The following is a 20,126-nucleotide window of genomic DNA, read 5'->3' as shown; positions in this document are numbered from 1 at the left end:
GGTACCACAACAACCACACATGTGGAACACACATAAGGTACCACAACAACCACACAAGTGGAACACAGATAAGGTACCACAACAACCACACTAGTGGAACACAGATAAGGTACCACAACAACCACACTAGTGGAACACAGATAAGGTACCACAACAACCACACTAGTGGAACACAGATAAGGTACCACAACAACCACACTAGTGGAACACAGATAAGGTACCACAACAACCACACATGTGGAACACAGATAAGGTACCACAACAACCACACTAGTGGAACACAAATAAGGTACCACAACTACCACACTAGTGGAACACAGATAAGGTACCACAACAACCACACTAGTGGAACACAGATAAGGTACCACAACAACCACACTAGTGGAACACAGATAAGGTACCACAACAACCACACTAGTGGAACACAGATAAGGTACCACAACAACCACACATGTGGAACACAGATAAGGTACCACAACAACCACACTAGTGGAACAAAGATAAGGTACCACAACAACCACAGTAGTGGAACACAGATAAGGTACCACAACAACCACACATGTGGAACACAGATAAGGTACCACAACACCCACACATGTGGAACACAGATAAGGTACCACAACAACCACACTAGTGGAACACAGATAAGGTACCACGACAACCACACTAGTGGAACACAGATAAGGTACCACAACAACCACACTAGTGGAACACAAATAAGGTACCGTAAAAACAGAGCACTAAAAACACATATCAGTATATACAGAAATCATAAGACATAATAACATACACAATGGTCCTCAACTAACGGAGGCCGTTACCACCCACCATGATACGTAACAAATACAGAACACATACCATCATAATAATTCCCTACAAGGGAAATCTAATGTAGAAAATGGACCAGCCCACACAATGGCAATAATAAAAAATATATTGCAGTTCTCATGGCAAAGCTGGACACCACCCAGCAGCATGACAAGCATGGGCGGACACCCAACTCAAGGGTCCAGTAACAAATCCTAACACAATAAAACCTACATCAGCCGATTCACACAAACATCCAATAAAAATAACAGGATTATGGAAACCCATATAATCATTTAAGGGTGAGGATGCAGCCTCAACCCACGGGTTAAGAAAACAATACAACGACTAACGCCGCCGCCTGCTAAACCCTATAAGACTCGAGCAGCAGGCTGCAACCCGTCCTCGACTCAAGTCCATTACATCCAGCGGTCGCCCGCACAGACGCATTCATAAATTTTAACATGCTGTTCATTCAGAACAAGAATTTTCTCAAATATAAATTAATATTATAATATATTAGCATATTGTGCATATATAGGCATAGGTTAGGTTAGGTTAGGTGTTTAGGTTCTGTTGGCGATTATTTGTATTTGTAGTACGTGGGTGAAGCATTTACAGCGTTGTGGTTCGAACAAAATTCGTCAGTGAAGCACTTGTTCCTGAAGTGTTCGAACGTCAGCAGTTGTGAGTCGTGTGTAAACCGTTTTTCATTCATAAACAGGGGGTTTGGCGGGTGCATGGAATCACTTTTGGATCTTTGTTTGGAGGACGGGCTGCAACCTGTCCTCGAATCAAGTCCATTACATCCAGCGGTCGACCCCACAGACGCATTCATAAATTTCAATATGCTGTTCATTCAAAACGGGAATTTTCTGAAGTATAAATTAATATTATAATATATTAGCATATTGTGCATATATAGGTTAGGTTAGGTGTTTAGGTTCTGTTGGCGATTATTTGTATTTGTAGTACATGGGTGAAGCATTTCAACCCATCCTCGACTCAAGTCCATTACATTCAGCGGTCAACCCCACAGACGCATTCATAAATTTTAACATGCTGTTCATTCAAAACGAGAATTTTCTCAATATAAATTAATATTATAATATATTAGCATATTGTTTATAAATAGGCATAGATTAGGTTAGGTTAGGTGTTTAGGTTCTGTTGGCGATTATTTGTATTTGTAGTACGTGGGTGAAGCATTTACAGCGTTGTGGTTCGAACAAAATTCGTCAGTGAAGCACTTGTTCCTGAAGTGTTCGAACGTCAGCAGTTGTGAGTCGTGTGTAAACCGTTTTTCATTCATAAACAGGGGGTTTGGCGGGTGCATGGAATCACTTTTTGATCTTTGTTTGGAGGACGGGCTGCAGCAACATAAGCCGCCGTGAACCACCGAGCAAGAACCTTCGAACTTTATAATTTCTGCTTTATATGGGCTATTTGACTTCTTCAAATGTGTATCTACCGTTGCTTGAAGTAGAAACGGTGAAGAGGTCGCTCCGAATAGCACAGAGGCAAACCTGTAGGTAATGACATCACTGTCAAGATCCAGTGGATCCTTAATACAGAGAAATTTGGTAAAATCTCGATCCTCCTCTTGTAAGCCTACTCCAAGGGAAACTTTACTGATGTCAGCAGTATAAGCAAAAATACCAGTACGGAATCACAATAATACGTCGTATAGCCTTTGAGTTAGGCTATGTCCTGTTTGGAGACATTCATTCACGGACACGCTGTTTGCTGTCACTTTGGCACTACAGTTAAAAACGATACGTATTGGTGTCGTCACTGAGTCTTTCATTACAACGTGATGGGGTAGATAGTGATCGTTTTTCGGTTATCATTATCAGCAACTTCAATGAATTTACTGTTGAGTTGTTGTTGAATTAATTGATGATACATGTTCAATTTATCAAGCTGTTTCTGTAGCTGTATTAATTGAGACTTTACTTGGGATGCTGTCATGAAATAATTAACTGGAAGTTGTGAATGGTTCAACTTCCATGGCAGACTCACCCAGTATTGTTTGTCTCTATAGACAACTGTGTCCAGATATTGCTGGTAATTCCATGTACCATCAGGGCTTGGTTTATCAGGGACAATACCTAAAGTGTCTCGATCCCACAATCTAAATACAGGTAGATCAGATTCATTATCATCAGATATTTCTCTGAAATGTAGGGGTGACTGCTCCAAGCCTAGTCACGCCACAATTGAATTGTTTGGTTGTTTGTTGATTGACAAAGATTTTTGCTGGAAAAGCACCAGTCCTGTTAGCAATTTGCTTCCAGCAGATGACAACAAATTCATTCCAAGCTGTCGGGTGCATCCTGTTATAAATCTGTAATAATAGTCAGCACCTATTAGGATACCAACGTTTGAGAGGCAGTCAGAATTTATTTTGTGATCCGCTAGCCTCATGCAGTTACGTCTGAGATATTTCAGTGTGAGCGAGTCCTGTGACCTGCAGGTCTGAAGGAAGCTTATCCACTACTACCGCTTGTATTGAATTAGTGGAAGATCCAAGTCGTACTAGTACCTTGACTACTTGGTATTCACGAGATCCACTGTTAGTCAAGAACCCAGAGATACTTAATTTCACACATTTGGCAGGTTTTAATTTCAACTGCTCAACTAATTGTTGTGTGACGAAGGTCTTCTGTGATCCTTGATCGAAAGGACCTCTAGTATTGACTCTAGACTTCCTATTAATTAGTTTAAGCTGAGCTGTAGGCAGAGCAGTATTATTGCCTGACTCAGTTGCAAGTACATTAATTTCTTGGTGTGCTTTGCAGTATTGAACTGTGGTAGAATTCATAGAATCCTCACGAGGTGTTGTAAATTGTGATGATGTCTTTTTACATAAGGCATAATGATGCATACCTTTGTTGCATCTACTGCACAACCGTAGATGGACTACACATTCACTGGGGTCATGAGAACCCATGCACTTGGTTCGGAGTCTTGAAGTGGGTAGAATATAGTTGTGCATTAATTGGCTGTTGATTGCTGGTGTCGACTTCTTAATGTGTAGTGCCTCGCAGATATCTAGCTGCCTGCTATCGCTGTATCTATCGATGATTTCCGTGTTTTTTGTTAAGACTTCTCTGGTGATGGTCTGGTTGTGGGAAGAGATTATATGTTCCTTAATGGAGCCCTGTTGCTTATGCATCGTTAAACGCCTGGAAAGAGATGATGTTGTCTTGCCTATATACTGAATTCTTTGAGGCTTACAGTCCCCAAGTGGGCATTTGAAGGCACAGACGACATTGGTCTCTTTTAAAACGTTCTGCTTTGTGTCTGGAGAGTTACTCATGAGTAGGTTGGCCGTTTTCTTGTTTTTATAGTAGATCGTCAATTGTATCTTCTGATTTTTGACTGTAGGGATAACGTTTCTACTAACAATATCTTTCAGGACCCTTTCCTCTGTTTTATGAGCTGTGGAAAAGAAGTTCCTGTAAAATAGTCTAATAGGGGGTACAGGTGTTGTGTTAGTTGTCTCTTCAGAGGTTGCATGGCGTTTCACCTTCCTTCTTATGATGTCTTCAACGAAACCATTGGAGAAGCCGTTGTTGACTAGGACCTGCCTTACCCTACAGAGTTCTTCATCGACTTGCTTCCATCCTGAGCTGTGGCTGAGAGCACGGTCGACATAAGCGTTAACGGTCGACATAAGCGTTAACGACACTCCTCTTGTACCTGTCTGGGCAGTCACTGTTGGCATTGAGGCACATTCCTATGTTTGTTTCATTAGTGTAGACTGCAGTGTGGAAAACTCCGCTCCTTACCATGACTGTTACATCTAGAAAGGGCAGCTTCCCATCCTTCTCCATCTCGTAAGTGAAACGCAACACAGAATTCTGCTCAAATGCCTCCTTCAGCTCCTGCTGATGTCTGACATCAGGTACCTGTGTAAAAATGTCGTCAACATACCTGCAGTATATGGCCGGTTTCAAGTTCATGTCGACTAAGACTTTTTGCTCGATGGTACCCATGTAGAAGTTTGCAAACAGAACACCTAGGGGAGAACCCATGGCGACCCCATCTACTTGCTTATACATGTGTCCATCCGGGCTCAGGAAGGGTGCCTCTTTAGTACAAGCTTGGAGTAGTTTCTTTGTATATTGTATATATATACAATATATATATATATATATATAAGTTAAAGGGAAGAGTGGAAGTAACTGTGTTACGGCCCTATTGGGTCGCAACCGGGTTCTTTTCTGATGTTAGTTGAGTTTGGCAATCCGGCCCCAAGTTAGTAGTGGCTTTCAAGGGGTGTGTTCCGTAACGCAAGTTAAATTAAAGGGGGAGGGATACAAATGTTCTGATTTATATATATATTCTCACCACCACCATATAAATAAATATATAACAATCACACGGGGTTTATAACTACATGATAATATACAGAGTTGTCTTCCTTTGAAGACGACAGGATGCTCCACGGTGCGCACTCTCTGGGTAGGCCTTGTTCCTTCCTTGAGGCCTACGATGAATCCTCTTGGCTTCTCTCGGTGAATCTACCCTTGCCACAGGCCAGCGAAATCACAGTCCCACTGGGTGCTCCATCGTGAAGGCCTTCAACCACAATCCAGCCTGTAGCTGGCAGGTTCCGATCAACTCCGCTGTGTAGGCCACTCCACGACCAATACTAGGGTCGCGAGCCCTAGGCAGGAGTCTCATGTTATCCCGCTGATCACTCTCCTCTCTAAACACCACAGTGGCTAGTCTCTTCCACCAGCCAGCCCCGGATAAGGCGATTCTTGATACTGCCATGTCACAGGCAGGCTAACACTCTCAGCAGAGTTCGTCCGGGGGTGACTCACAGCTTCTTCAGCAGACTCATGGAGAGACCTTGGCTGTCTTGGGTAGACTGATCCATCGTCTAATACAGCAGTCCCAGGTCGACTCTGTAATCAGACACGTCATTAGTACTGGGACTAGGAAACCTCACTTACAGGCTTAGACACAAACGTCTACCTATCCACTTCATAGATGGCATTGCTGTCTAAGCGCCACCTCACCATAGGTCAGCAGTGGCTATGTTACGAGCTGATTAAGACGGGAATCCAGCACCTGTGGACGGTATATCCCGTCCTCACTAGATGGCGTTGTCCATTTGGAGGGGGTTTCGGGAGCAGACTCACAGATGGCGTTGTCGTCACTGCTCCCTGCTAAGACGCTGGATCGGGTATATATATATATATATATATATATATATATATATATATATATATATATATACTTCACCACACGCAATACCAGACCTTTCACACTTAGGTCCTTTGCTCTGCAACTTGCTTGCAAGCAAATCTAACAGGTAGCGGACAGGTCCTCACACCGAATCTTATATTCAGTGATTGAGGCTCTGGGCTGGATCCCGAGCCAACTCAAATTAATGACAATGTCAACTAGCAATTTAGATGAATAATGGGGGCAGTACTTCAAAATGAGAAATGACGTCAAAGGGATGTGTAACAAAATAAATGAATTTATTCAACAATTTAGTTACTAGTAAACAGTGACTCACATTCGTTATGTACTCAAGAGCCTGTCACCTTAACAACTGTCAAAACACCTCCCTGCAGCTTCGAGGCTGCGAGGGGCTTCACAGCTCACAGCAAATACACAGTTTCACATGTAGATATGATAGAGCCCAGTAGGCTCAGGAATCTGTACATCAGTTGATTGACAGTTGAGAGGCGGGGCCAAAGAGCCAGAGCTCAACACATATAGTTGAGAGGCGGGACCAAAGAGCCAGAGCTCAACCCCCGTAAGCACAATTAGATAACTACACACACACAAACACACTCACGCACATTAAGTATGTGTTTCTAATTTAAATTAGAAACATTAAAACGTAATTTGTATGTTTGCTTAAAATTTCTACAAATTTAATTGACTGAAATCAACGTATTTTATATGGTAAAAAGACGACTTTATATTAATAGTTACAATGTCACCTTTCTGCTTCCAAATATAAACGTCAAAAAACTTGTATTTACTTGGTTGTCACAGTGAGTGTTGCATGGTTTGCAGGGCGATGTATAAAGACACTGTGAGTGTTGCATGTGTTGCAGGGCGATGTATAAAGACACTGTGAGTGTTGCTTGTGTTGCAGGGCGATGTATATAGTCACTGTGGGTGTTGCATGTGTTGCAGGGCGATGTATATAGTCACTGTGGGTGTTGCAGGGCGATGTATAAAGACACTGTGGGTGTTGCATGTGTTGCAGGGCGGTGTATAAAGACACTGTGGGTGTTGCATGTGTTGCAGAGCGGTGTATAAAGACACTGTGGGTGTTGCATGTGTTGCAGGGCGATGTATAAAGACACTGTGGGTGTTGCATGTGTTGCAGGGCGATGTATAAAGACACTGTGGGTGTTGCATGTGTTGCAGGGCGGTGTATAAAGACACTGTGGGTGTTTCATGTGTTGCAGGGCGATGTATAATACTGCAGGGCGATGCATATAGACACTGTGGGGTGTTGCATGTGTTGCAGGGCAATGTATATAATCAATGTGGGTGTTGCAGGGCAATGTATATAATCAATGTGGGTGTTGCAGGACAATGTATATAATCAATGTGGGTGTTGCAGGGCAATGTATATAATCAATGTGGGTGTTGCAGGGCAATGTATATAATCAATGTGGGTGTTGCAGGGCAATGTATATAATCAATGTGGGTGTTGCAGGGCAATGTATATAATCAATGTGGGTGTTGCAGGGCAATGTATATAATCAATGTGGGTGTTGCAGGGCAATGTATATAATCAATGTGGGTGTTGCAGGGCAATGTATATAATCAATGTGGGTGTTGCAGGGCAATGTATATAATCAATGTGGGTGTTGCAGGGCAATGTACATAGGTATCATGAGTTTTTCCCGATGTTGAAATGCGTTAAACCGAGTGTTTCTACTTACAGGAAGTACACGCTGCCTGAGAACGTCCTGGTCAACATGGTGGCGTCCTCCCTCTCTCCTGATGGTGTTCTCACCATCGAGGCCCCGAAAAAGGTTGCTGGTTATATTGCATGGTTGTTCCCTTATTGTAGACAACTTCTGGCTATAGTGCATGGTTGTTCCCTTATTGTAGACAACTTCTGGCTATAGTGCATGGTTGTTCCCTTATTGTAGACAACTTCTGGCTATAGTGCATGGTTGTTCCCTTATTGTAGACAACTTCTGGCTATAGTGCATGGTTGTTCCCTTATTGTAGACAACTTCTGGCTATAGTGCATGGTTGTTCCCTTATTGTAGACTACTTTTGTACATTCCTGACCTCAGCGTTAAAGGAACATATATAGATTTATAAACCTGGAGAAACGTGAAATTGTGAACTGTTTTTCTAATTAAAGTTTAGATGTGTTTACTGTATCACACTGTTTTGTGTATCACACTAAAGGTGTTCAATATGTTTCCCGCACCACTCTGTATTATATCTCTTGGTAAACTGTTGCATAAGTTTACTTGATTATAGAAGAATTATTTAGCCGCATGACAGTGAATTTTTTTCATGTCATTTCAAAATTACAAAAGTACAAAATTTCATTTTTAAGATTACTTTTTCTATGCCGGCTGCAGTATCAAGATGTGTGATGCAATTATCACTAAAGACGTAGTGAATGGCAACGCGACCGTTGTTGCACACATATTTACATATATGCTATAGATAAAGATTGTGTGTGTGTGTATTCTCACCTATTTGTACTCACCTATTTGTGCTTGAGGGGGTTGAGCTTTGGCTCTTTGGTCCCGCCTCTCAACTGTCAATCAACTGGTGTACAGGTTCCTGAGCCTACTCGCCTATATCATATTTACATTTGAAACTGTGTATGGAGTCAGCCTCTACCACATCACAGCCTAATGCATTCCATCCGTTAACTACTCTGACACTGAAAAAATTCCTTCTAATGTTCCAGTGGCTCATGTGGGTACTCAGTTTCCACCTGTGTCCCCTTGTTTGCGTACCACCAGTGTTGAATAGTTTATCCTTGTTTAACCGGTCGATTCCCCTGAGAATTTTTGTAGGTTGTGATCATGTGTCCCCTTACTCTTCTGTCCTCCAGGGTCGTAAGGTGCATTTCCCGCAGCCTTTCCTCGTAACTGATGCTTCTTAGTTCTGGGACTAGTCTAGTGGCATACCTTTGGACTTTTTCCAGCTTCGTTTTGTGCTTGACAAGGTACGGGCTCCATGCTGGGGCCGCATACTCCAGGATTGGTCTTACATATGTGGTGTACAAGATTCTGAATTATTCCTTACAAAGGTTCCTGAACGCTGTTCTGATATTAGCCAGCCTCGCATATGCCGCAGACGTTATTCTTTTTATGTGGGCTTCAGGAGACAGGTTTGGTGTGATATCAACTCCTAGATCTTTCTCTCTGTCCGTTTCATTAAGTACTTCATCTCCTATTCTGTATCCTGTGTCTGGCCTCCTGTTTCCACTGCCTAGTTACATTACTTTGCATTTACTCGGGTTGAACTTCAACAACCATTTGTTGGACCATTCACTCATCAGCAAATAGCATCATCAGCAAACATTGAGAGAAACGATTCTATACCCTATGGGAGATCATTTACATATATCAGAAACAGTATAGGTCCAAGGACTGACCCCTGCGGGACTCCACTTGTAACGTCTCGCCAATCTGAGACCTCACCCCTCACACTGACTCGTTGTCTCCTGTTGCTTAGGTACTCCTTTATCCAATGGAGTACCTTCCCTTTCACACCGGCCTGCATCTCCAGCTTTTTCACTAGCCTCTTGTGTGGTACTGTATCAAAGGCTTTCTGACAATCCAAAAATATGCAGTCTGCCCACCCTTCTCTTTCTTGACTGATTTTTGTTGCCTGGTCGTAGAATTCAAGAAACCCTGTGAGGCAGGACCTGCCATCCCTGAACCCATGTTGATGCTGTGTTACAAAGTTCTTTCGCTCCAGATGTTCCATTAGCTTTCTTCGCACAATCTTCTCCATCAGCTTACATGGAATGCAGGTTAGGGACACTGGCCTGTAATTCAGTGCCTCCTGTCTATCCCCTTTCTTGTATATCGGGACTACGTTAGCTGCTTTCTAAATTTCTGGCAGTTCCCCTGTTGCCAGTGATTTGTTGTACACCATGGGGAGTGGCAGGCACAGTTCTTTTGCTCCTTCCTTTAGTATCCAAGGGGAGATTCCATCTGGGCCTATAGCTTTTGTCACATCCAACTCTAGGTAACACTTTCTTACTTCCCTGCTGGTAATCTCAAACTCTTCCAGTGGTTCCTGGTTAGCTATTGCCTCTCTTATCTCTGGGATTTTTCCTTGCTCTAAGGTGAAGAACTTCTGTAATTTCTTATTCAGTTCCTCACACACTTCCTTGTTGTTTGTAGTTAATCCTTCTTCCCCTATTCTTAATTTCATAACCTGTTCCTTTACTGTTGTTTTTCTCCTGATGTGGCTATGCAACAATTTAGGCTGAGTCTTTGCCTTGCTTGCGATGTCGTTTTCGTATTGTCTTTCTGCCTCTCTTCTCATCATGACATATTCATTCCTGGCATTCTGATATTTTTCTCTGCTCTCAAGTGTCCTGTTACTCCAATAGTTTCTCCATGCCCTTTTACTTTGCAGCTTAGCTAGCCAACATCTCTGATTAAACCATGGGTTTCTCATCTTCATTTCACTGTTTTCCTTTTGGACTGGGACAGACTTGTTTGCTGCTTCCTTGCACTTCTGCGTGATGTAGTCCATCATGTCTTGGGCCGTCTTTCCCCTGAGCTCTGTTTCCCATGCTATATCTGTTAGGAATTTTCTTATCTCCTCATAGTTTCCCTTTCGGTATGCTAACCTTTTGTTTTCCGTATCCCTCCTAGAGTTTAATAACCCTTCTTCAATCAAGTACTCAAACACCAGTACACTGTGGTCGCTCATTCCTACTGGGGCATCAAAACCGATTTCTCTTATGTCGGGGTCGTTCAGAGTGAAGACTAGGTCGAGTCTCGCTTGTTCATCATTTCCTCTCATCTTTGTGGGTTCTCTGACATGCTGCGTTAAAAAGTTTCTAGTCACCACCTCCAATAGTTTGGCTCTCCACGTATCCTCGCCTCCATGCGGTTCCTTGTTCTCCCAGTCAATCTTTCTGTGATTGAAGTCCCTCATGATGAGCAGGTGGGATCTATTTCTACAGGCAGCAGAGGCTGCCCTCTCAATTATAGTGTTAACTGCCATGTTGTTGCTTTCATACTCTTGATTGGGTCTTCTGTCATTTGGTGAAGGGTTATATAACACTACTACTACTATTTTTGGTCCTCCCATTGTCATGGTGCCTGCTATGTAGTCTCTGAAACCCACACAGCCCGGTATTGCCATCTCCTGAAAACTCCATTCCTTTCTCATGTGTAGGGCCACTCCACCTCCTCCCCTACCTTCCCTCTTTTTCCTTATTAATGTGTACTTCTGGGGAAACACGACATTCGTTATGATTCCAGAGAGATTTGCTTCAGTGAGTCCGATTACATCTGGGTTAACTTCTTGTGCCCTTTCCCTTAGTTCACTTGTCTTGCTTGTGATCCCATAATGTTCGAGGACATTACCCTGAAACTGACTCTCTTCTGCTTTTCCTCTGGGGGGGGGGGGGACCTGTTGGATCTGGGGTGAGCAGGAGCTGGGAGGATCTGGTATGGGGAGACTGGTGGAGGAGGAAGGGCTTGGGAGATGGTGGGGGGAGGAGGGGAGGTGGGAGGTAAGGGGAGTGGGTGAGAGGGGGAGGGTGGGGTAAGGGGAGTGGGTGAGAGGGGGGAGGGTAAAGGGGGGTTGAGAGGGTTGGGGGGGTGAGAGGGCGAGAATTGGAGGAGCATGGGGGGAGGGGAGGCTTGGGGGGATGGGGGAGAAGGGGGGATTTGGGGGGGGGGCAGAAAAGTAGGGAGGCATGGGGGAATGGGAAGGCTGAGGTGGGTGAGGAAGAGGGAAGGGTTTAGGGGAGTGTTGGAGAGGGGAAGGCTTAGATGGGGTGGGATTAGGGGGGCGGGGTAGAACGGAGGGCTTGGGGGTGGGAGAGATGGGAGGGCATGAGGAGAAGGGAGGGCTTGGGGGATGGGGGAGAGATGGGAGGGCATGAGGAGAAGGGAGGGCTTGGGGGATGGGGGAGAAGGGAGGTCCTGGGGGGAGGGGGAGTGGGAGGAGGGGGGTGGGTGGGGGCAGAGTGCCTTAGGTGGGTACTTAGTTGGGGCTGACAGGGGACGGGGCAGGTAGGGTATCTGATGGGTAGAATGTGGGTGTGGTGCCCCACTCCCTGTGGCTATTGCACTGTTTGAGGAGGATTCCCCACTCCCCTCTGAGAATGAAGGGTTTGGGGTTGTGGTTCTCTGATTCCCTGTGATCCTTCCTCGCGTCTGCTGCCTGCTTTCTCTCTTACCTTGTCATATCCCTCTGCAGGAATACTTTTTTGAACTTCTATACATTTGCTAGACCGCTCTTCCTTGCTAACAGTTCCTCTTTCATGATTTCGCTCATGAAGACCACTTTTATCATCCGGTCTCTGTCCTTGTTGTACTTTCCAAGCCTGAAAACCTTTTCAACATTTTGTTCATTTCCCTCCATCCTTACCTCTTTAAGGATCTCGGTAACTATGTTTTTGTCCTTGTCTCTCCGCTCCTTTGGGCTGGTCCCTGTTTGCTCTTTAATGCCTGCTACTACTACTGCTCTTTTTATCTCTATCAGCCAGCTAATACATCTAGCTGCTTCCTGAGAGGAAGCCACTTCCATGGCAACTTCCCTAACTGCAGACCTAGCTTCAGGACTCTTTTTAAGCATTTCAGCAAATGAGAGCTGTGTTGTGGAGGTCCCCTCCACAGTAGCATTCCCATCTCCCTGAGGTACGGCTTGTGTCTGGTATTGCAGAGGAGTCTCCTTCAGGCATCTTATCTCCTCCTTTGCTGCCCTTAGTTCATCCTACAGGTTGGCTACTGTCTCCCTCATTACCCTCAGTCCTTCACTGAATTCATCCCACATTTGCTGGAATACTCCCTTCATCCAGGCTTCCTGTTCCATCCCATCCTCTGAGTTTGTTCCAGCCGTGATTGTCATCCTGCGTTTGTCACCCCGAGTTCGTGCCCCTTCCATGTTTACCCTATGAGAGAGAGAGAGAGAGAGAGAGAGAGAGAGAGAGAGAGAGAGAGAGAGAGAGAGAGAGAGAGAGAGAGAGAGAGAGAGAGAGAGAGAGAGAGAGAGAGAGAGAGGGAGGGAGGGAGGGAGGGAGGGAGGGAGGGAGAGAAAAAGAATGGGGGGGGGGTGAAAGAAAGAGAGAGAGATAGAGAGAGGGAGAGAGAGGGAGAGAGGAGAGAGAGAGAGAGGGGAGAGAGAGTGAGGAAGGGGGGAGAGAGAGAAAGAGAGAGGCGAGGAGAGAAAAGGGGGAGAGAGGAAGAAGTAGAAGAGAGAGAGAGAGGGGGGGGGGGAGAGGGGAGGGGGATTGATTGATGATTGATAAAGATTAAGCCACCCAAGAGGTGGCACGGGCATGAATAGCCCGTAAGTGGTACAATTTTTTTTTTCTCAGTATTCTGAGGTTGCATTTAACCATCAAGCTGTTATCGCGGGGAGGATACTGCTTCACATTCTTTATGAGGGTGTCCAGCTGCTGGACACCTTTGTTGACCAGGAGAGTGGCTGTGTTGATGGCTTCAGGGTGGCCACTGCATGATTCAGGAACTCTTAAAGCTCTTCTAAGGTCATTGGTTGCTTCACATTCCAGAAGATAGTGAAGTAATGGCTTTTCTGTGACAGTTTGGCAGAAGATGCACTCTCTCTGTCGGGGTTCACCAATCTCCCAGTTGCATCTGTAACCTAGACGTAGTCTATATAGCCTAACTGCTATTTCCCTGTGGATTCCTTTTGGGATATTTAACCTTTCTAATTTGGTTGCCTGAAGATACCATGTTGCAGATGGCGAACCGTCAGCTATTCTCTGGTGCAGGTAGGCTTTGTTGAGATGTGAGAGTTTTTTGGTGACGATGTTTTTTATGTTCTCTAGGCTGGGTTGAATTGTTTTATGTATCACTGGATGACGAGTTGCCAATATAGCAATTTCATCAGCTTTTTCATTTAATGGGATTCCAATATGGGATGGGATCCAGTTTAAAGTTATGTTGAGTCCTTTGCCTTTAGCGACTGCTCCAAGATACAAAATGGTGGTAATTATTTCCACATTATCTTTCCACTGTTTTTGTCCTAGTATTTGAAGTGCAGCTTTTGAGTCTGTGTGTATGATTGCATTTTGAGTGTTTTGTGCAATCACATATGCGAATGCCTGTTGTATGGCAAACAGCTCAGTTTGGGTTGATGATACTAGTCCTCCCAGTCTCCAATATGCCTGTACGCTGGTCGTGCAAAGAGCAGCGCCAACACTTTCATTTTCTGTGTCCACCGATCCGTCTGTGAAGATGTGGGTGGCTCCTGCTACTGCTATGCTATACATTTGCTCTTCTATTATGCGCCTTAGGATTGTTGGATCATAGGCAGCTTTTTTCATTGGGGAGAGGGGGAGAGAGAGAGAGAGAGATGTGTGTGTGAGTGTGCATGGGGGGGGGGGTGAGGTGGAAGAGAGGGAGGGGATGGTGAAGGTGTGTGGGGCGGATTAGAGTGGGAGGGTTATGGGAGGGTGTGGACCATATGGTTGGGAGGCTGTGTGTACTGTTGTTGCTATGATGGGAGAGGGTGGGGGTGAGAGAAGTGGGTGGGGAGTTGTCTCGGTGTAGGGTGAGGTGTTTTTTTCACACTTCGGTGCCACAAACTAGTTCCCACATGAGCCGAATATTTCCTTTGAGGATCGTTTCCGTTTCTTAACTTATATCCAAGACTAACTATTAAAAAGCAATAACACTGAACACTGTTTGACTGACTGACTTTGTGAGAGGCCTTACCTTACCATCAATTCAAAACATCCCACAGCACAAACAGGTGTTAAAAGTACTGTTGACAGTCGGGTGTAGGACTGCTGTCCCCATCCACGCCGCTGCCAGGCGTAGGTCCCTCCAACTTGTCGCTATCTATCACCAGTACTCTGCTTCTTGTTCCTCTTAGCACTGATATAGGTCTAATGCCACACGTTTAGAATCACTTCTTCACTATCCTATTCACTATTTGTTATGATCTTCACTATCGCATCTAATTGTGTACACTCTGACCATGCAGTGGCCCACGTGCTTGTCCTGGCACTGTTGTCGTACCCCTGATCTTGTCTAATATTCCCTATCAGACACAATACATAAATATGCTAGTTTTTAATTGGTGTGTGGCATTTTGTATTATCACTGAACACCGAATTTCACGTGTATCCCTCTGATGTCCCGAAATATGAAGCCTCATTGGCGAGCGCGGCGTAACGTGACCACCTCCCTCTGTGTGTGTGTGTGTGTGTGTGACACACACAGGTGACCACACCTGTATGTGTGTATGAGTACTTACTCGCCTAAATGTACTTCCTGGGTCATGCATCAGCTCCTGGCCACCAGCTTTCGGTAACTTTATACTTTATTTAAGTGACTGATCCGTTTTTCTAATCGTGTTCATAACCTGTAAGAGACAGTAACTGTACTGAGAAACGAACTGTGTGAGCAATGAGAGAGAGAACCGTGTGAGCAGTGAGAGAGAACTGTGTGAGCAGTGAGAGAGAACTGTGTGAGCAGTGAGAGAGAACTGTGTGAGCAGTGAGAGAGAACTGTGTGAGCAGTGAGAGAGAAAACCGTGCGAGCAGTGAGAGAGAGAACCGTGTGAGCAGTGAGAGAGAGAACCGTGTGAGCAGTGAGAGAGAGAACTGTGTGAGCAATGAGAGAGAGAACTGTGTGAACAGTGAGAAAGAGAACTGTGTGAGGAGTGAGAGAAAGAACCGTGTGAGCAGTGAGAGAGAGAACCATATGAGCAGTGAAAGAGAGAACCGTGTGAGCAGTGAGATAGAGAAAACTGTGTGAGCAGTGAGAGAGAGAACTGTGTGAGCAGTGAGAAAGAGAACTGTGTGAGGAGTGAGAGAGAGAACCGTGTGAGCAGTGAGGGAGAGAACTGTGTGAGCAGTGAGAGAGAGAACTGTGTGAGCAGTGAGAGAGAGAACTGTGTGAGCAGTGAGAAAGACAACTGTGTGAGCAGTGAGAGAGAGAACTGTGTGAGCAGTGAGAGAGAGAACTGTGTGAACAGTGAGAGAGAGACCTGTGCGAGCAGTGAGAGAGAGAACTATTTGACAAGTAGGAGAGAGAGAGAGAACTATTTGACAAATTAGAGAGAGAGAGAGAAGTATGTGAGCAGTGAGAGAGAAGTTTGTGAGTAGTGAGAGAGAGAACTGTGAGAAGGGTGAGGAACATCTGTGAGAGCAGTGACAAGTGAGAGACAAGTGTAAAAGATGAGGGATATCAATTCTCTTATTCCCAAATATATTCAGTCATTGATTCTCAAAATCAATGACTTTTAGACAAATAGATATTGAATAATTTCTTCGCAATTCCATCTAAACTTTACCCTTTGTGTTTTTTAATTCATCTTGACTTTGAATGAAAAAAATGCGTTGTCGACACCATCCCTCCTGCAGTCATAAAAATATGGGCATTCAAGTCTTTTGTGGGAAATTTTTACTCACCATATCTAATAATCATCTAAGAAATGTATAATTTCTATATTATATCTATATCATATCAAAATCGTATCAAATCATATCAAAATCATATCCGAATCATAATAGATTCATTATACAGCTTGATCCTAGACGACAATGCCACTATGATCCCGTACGCCATAGGGCCCTATAGATTCCTACGTGACATAGTGCATGATCTCTCATGGATCCAGAAGCTTCTAGAAGGATTGGTTAATTGAAAAACTATTGGAACATTGATTCGTTTCCGGTAGAGATTACAAATCGAATCCTTAATAAGAATCAGTGGTACTATCAAGTACTACTTTTAATCTTTATATCCCATTTCTAATTATATTATAATCACATCTTATCTCAATCATAAGTCTAAACTGTAAAAATAATCAATCTATATTCATAGAAGACTTCCGTGCTCTGGGAGCATGGGAGGGGATCTGGGGGAGAAGCGACCTCGAAGCCCGACAGCACCACGCGTTGTTGACAACTGTGAACAAGTGTGACGGATCCTTAGCGAACATTACCAGCTCAAGGACACCTTATCTAATATTATTATCACCAGTGAACACTCTCTAGAACTGGGGGAGTACCTGGACAATATCTACAAGGAAAATCCTAGAACATTTATATAAAATAGGAGTATATAGTGGAGCTCATAGTGACACAGTTTCCACCACCTTCATTCCTAATCTTCATCAACTATCATTTTTCTGCAACTGCAGGGTCAATCACGTAGCAACGCTACCAGATCATCATACAGCAAAGCTGTGATATCAAATATCGTGCCTAAACTCAACAAGAGAAAGTTAATCAGTCTGGCACCCTGTCAGACAGGCACTCCGACTAGCAGAGAAGTATATTGAAGGTTATTTTGGTATATGATTGGCCAATTGTATGCTTGTGTGATTTTAATATCCTACAAAATCTGTCTGTTGGTTAAAAAACGAGGCAACGCCTCATTTTTCAGTAGGTTTATTAATATTGTAGAAGAGCAGTAGGTCCTTATCCAAGCACTAGATCTCATGAGTGACCAGTTGTGTCAGAAAAAGATTCAGCCGCAATGCATAAATAAAGCCTCATGAGTGTCCATTGTGTGGAAAAGGATTCAGTCAAGCTGACTATACATAATCATATAAATTGAATATAAATACGTCTGCATATATACTTGAATATATAAATTAAGTTAACAATTGCTTGCTTAGTTATTTTATAAGTTATCATATAGGTTCATTGAATTGAATATAATTTTAGTACTTAGGTAACAGTACTTAGACTACATTTAAAGTCATTTATTATAATTTTACAATTTAAATTGTTGTTTATAGTATAAGTACATATTGGCTGTTAATAGTTATGGTGCTAGGTTAGACTATGTATGTTTAAATCCCTGATTTAAACTGAGCCAGTGTTCAGTCATATAACTAAATTTATCAAATCTTATCCTTGTATAAAATACAAGCTGATGTGAGATCCCTGTCTTCATGTGGACTGGAACATTTATCAACTAATTCATTCACCCCACCTGTCCCTTACAGCCTACAATCTGTTATTAGGAAAAGAGGAGCTAGGATTTACAACCCTAGCCAGAGATTTTAGATGAATTAATTTGCAGACAGTAATTTTTTAATTTAGTTCAGTACAAGTCCCTAGTAGTCTCCTCTTATATCAATCCCAGCAGGTTTTTCCCACATCTTTTGTATAGATAAGTGAGAGTGAGAGATATTTGGGAGTTATAAGAGCTCGTATATCATTTTATGCTGAAGTTCCCTTTGTTTTTTCAGCCTGTGGAGCCACCTCAACCTACACAACGGGACGTGCCTATCCGGAAGACTGACGAGCCCAGCAAGGTGTAGCCAGCAGTCTATCTAATGAACTTTCACCTCGTCCTAAGGGACTATACCAGCTTCTGCTAGATATTTTCACAGCTTCTGAAGCTTTACGACAACGGCAGATTCACGGGCTAGCCTGGATCACAGTTCTTTGAACACACAACTCATGTACCAAGGATCTAATTTCGACATTACTGTATTTAAATTGCTTGCAAACAAGCTATTCATAGTTACTAACTCGTTAATAATATCCAGTTATCCCTACTGATTTATTGTTTTATTCTCTCCTGTAAACCTGCTACACCATTATACACATCATTCATTCATATCTTGTAATTTCTTACATCCAAATTTATATTTCTGGCAAAGATTGAGTGGCCAGTGTTATGAACTCATGTAGCCTCATATATAGGAAAGTCTACCAGTGAATAATTCCTTTGTATTTATTTAGACTAAATTTAATCTCTGATATTTAATTATTCTTTCTAAGCAGATTGTATATTTTATTAGTAATCTTCACTGATAAACTTTCACTTCATACAATTTAAGGATTTATAATTTCAACCACACGAAAATTAATCAATGAGTTATTATTATTAGTTGGATTAATTATTGTAAAGTCATATTATTTAAATCTACCAACGTTATGGGTATTATTTAAAACATATCACAGCTTAGCTGTCATAGTAGAAGTTCTGAGTATCCAAGCCGGACTCTATTCAGTCACGTGGATCATGCCGTCGTTAAGATACAGGGGCCAGATTCACGAAGCAGTTACGTTCGTACTTACGAGCGTTTTCCTTCTTAGCATCTTCCTTGCGGCTACGTCGGTATTCAGGTTGGCATTTAAATATGAAAATCTTCGTAAGTACACACCGTCGCGCTAAGGACACTCTCGACCACAGGTAGCTTTACGTAAACTAGATATAACTCAATTGTTCTTTACTATACAACATGGAGGATCAATTTTATTATAAATAAACATTTTAACTGGAGAGTCTCATCCAGAAGGAGTCCTTATTGTTAGCTATATAAGAATTCTCAAATTGAAACTTGTAGTAAATATGTCTTTTATGATAGTAGAATTAGTTTTATAATAGCAATATATTATACCAGTAGTAATTAAAGTAAATAAACACTGATGAACATGAAATGTGAGAGGTGATGATCCCGTGCTGGTGGGAGCATTTACCACCACCAAATGCCCCTGTTCACCTAGCAATAAGTATAGCTATCGGTGTACTTTAGCTATACATACCAATTTTTAATTTATTTTGTTTGGTTTTATTTTTAAATTAAATCTGGGTGAGACATAAAAGAAAAATTATGCTGCACACATGATGTTAGGTAAGGGTAAAATTTCCAAAAACTTTTGCCATTGAATACCTAGGCATATAATTATGACTACATATATGGACTATTAAGGCTTGATAAAAAAGAGAGAGAGAGGGGGGGGGGAAGCAGCGGTCCAAGACCTCTTCCCGTTACACAATTTGGCTGTGTGTAACAATAAGTAATTATCGAAAGGAGGCACCAAGCCGGGAAGGCTATGTAACAGCATTGTGTGTAACAATAAACCAATTTTTTTTTTTAGCAGATAATGCACCTGTGAGTAAAACAAATCTTGTCAGTTGGTAAAATATTGATCAAGTTATTAACATAAAAAGATATAATGCAACAAATATTTATGGTTTTTTAAACTATCATTTCTACTGTATATCCAAAGAAGTGAAAAATTGAGACATACTACACAATTTAATGATTCAAAGGAAATACAGTATTAATAACATTGTCGTCGTCTTTTCATATTCTAGTGTGTGGTTTGGTCAACATTACTAACATTACATATCAATATGAGATCTTAATGATCA

At 42.8% G+C, this 20,126-nt stretch overlaps 1 protein-coding gene across 1 annotated transcript; it reads left to right on the top strand.

Annotated features, from left to right (window-relative positions):
- The first annotated feature begins 1,587 nt into the window (after positions 1 to 1,587).
- On the top strand, positions 1,588 to 18,523 carry LOC138357598 (protein lethal(2)essential for life-like). The gene is made up of 3 exons (XM_069314570.1): positions 1,588 to 2,339; positions 7,742 to 7,832; positions 18,208 to 18,523. Exons 1-3 carry the CDS (start codon positions 2,245 to 2,247, stop codon positions 18,277 to 18,279), a joined length of 258 nt encoding a protein of 85 aa, XP_069170671.1. The 5' UTR covers positions 1,588 to 2,244; the 3' UTR covers positions 18,280 to 18,523.
- The last annotated feature ends 1,603 nt before the right edge of the window (positions 18,524 to 20,126 follow it).

Source organism: Procambarus clarkii, chromosome 79 (assembly GCF_040958095.1).
Source record: "Procambarus clarkii isolate CNS0578487 chromosome 79, FALCON_Pclarkii_2.0, whole genome shotgun sequence".
Classification (NCBI taxonomy): Eukaryota; Metazoa; Arthropoda; class Malacostraca; order Decapoda; family Cambaridae; genus Procambarus; species Procambarus clarkii.
The sequence above is the reverse complement of the archived record's forward strand: the minus strand, read 5'-3'. Positions and strand labels throughout refer to the sequence as shown.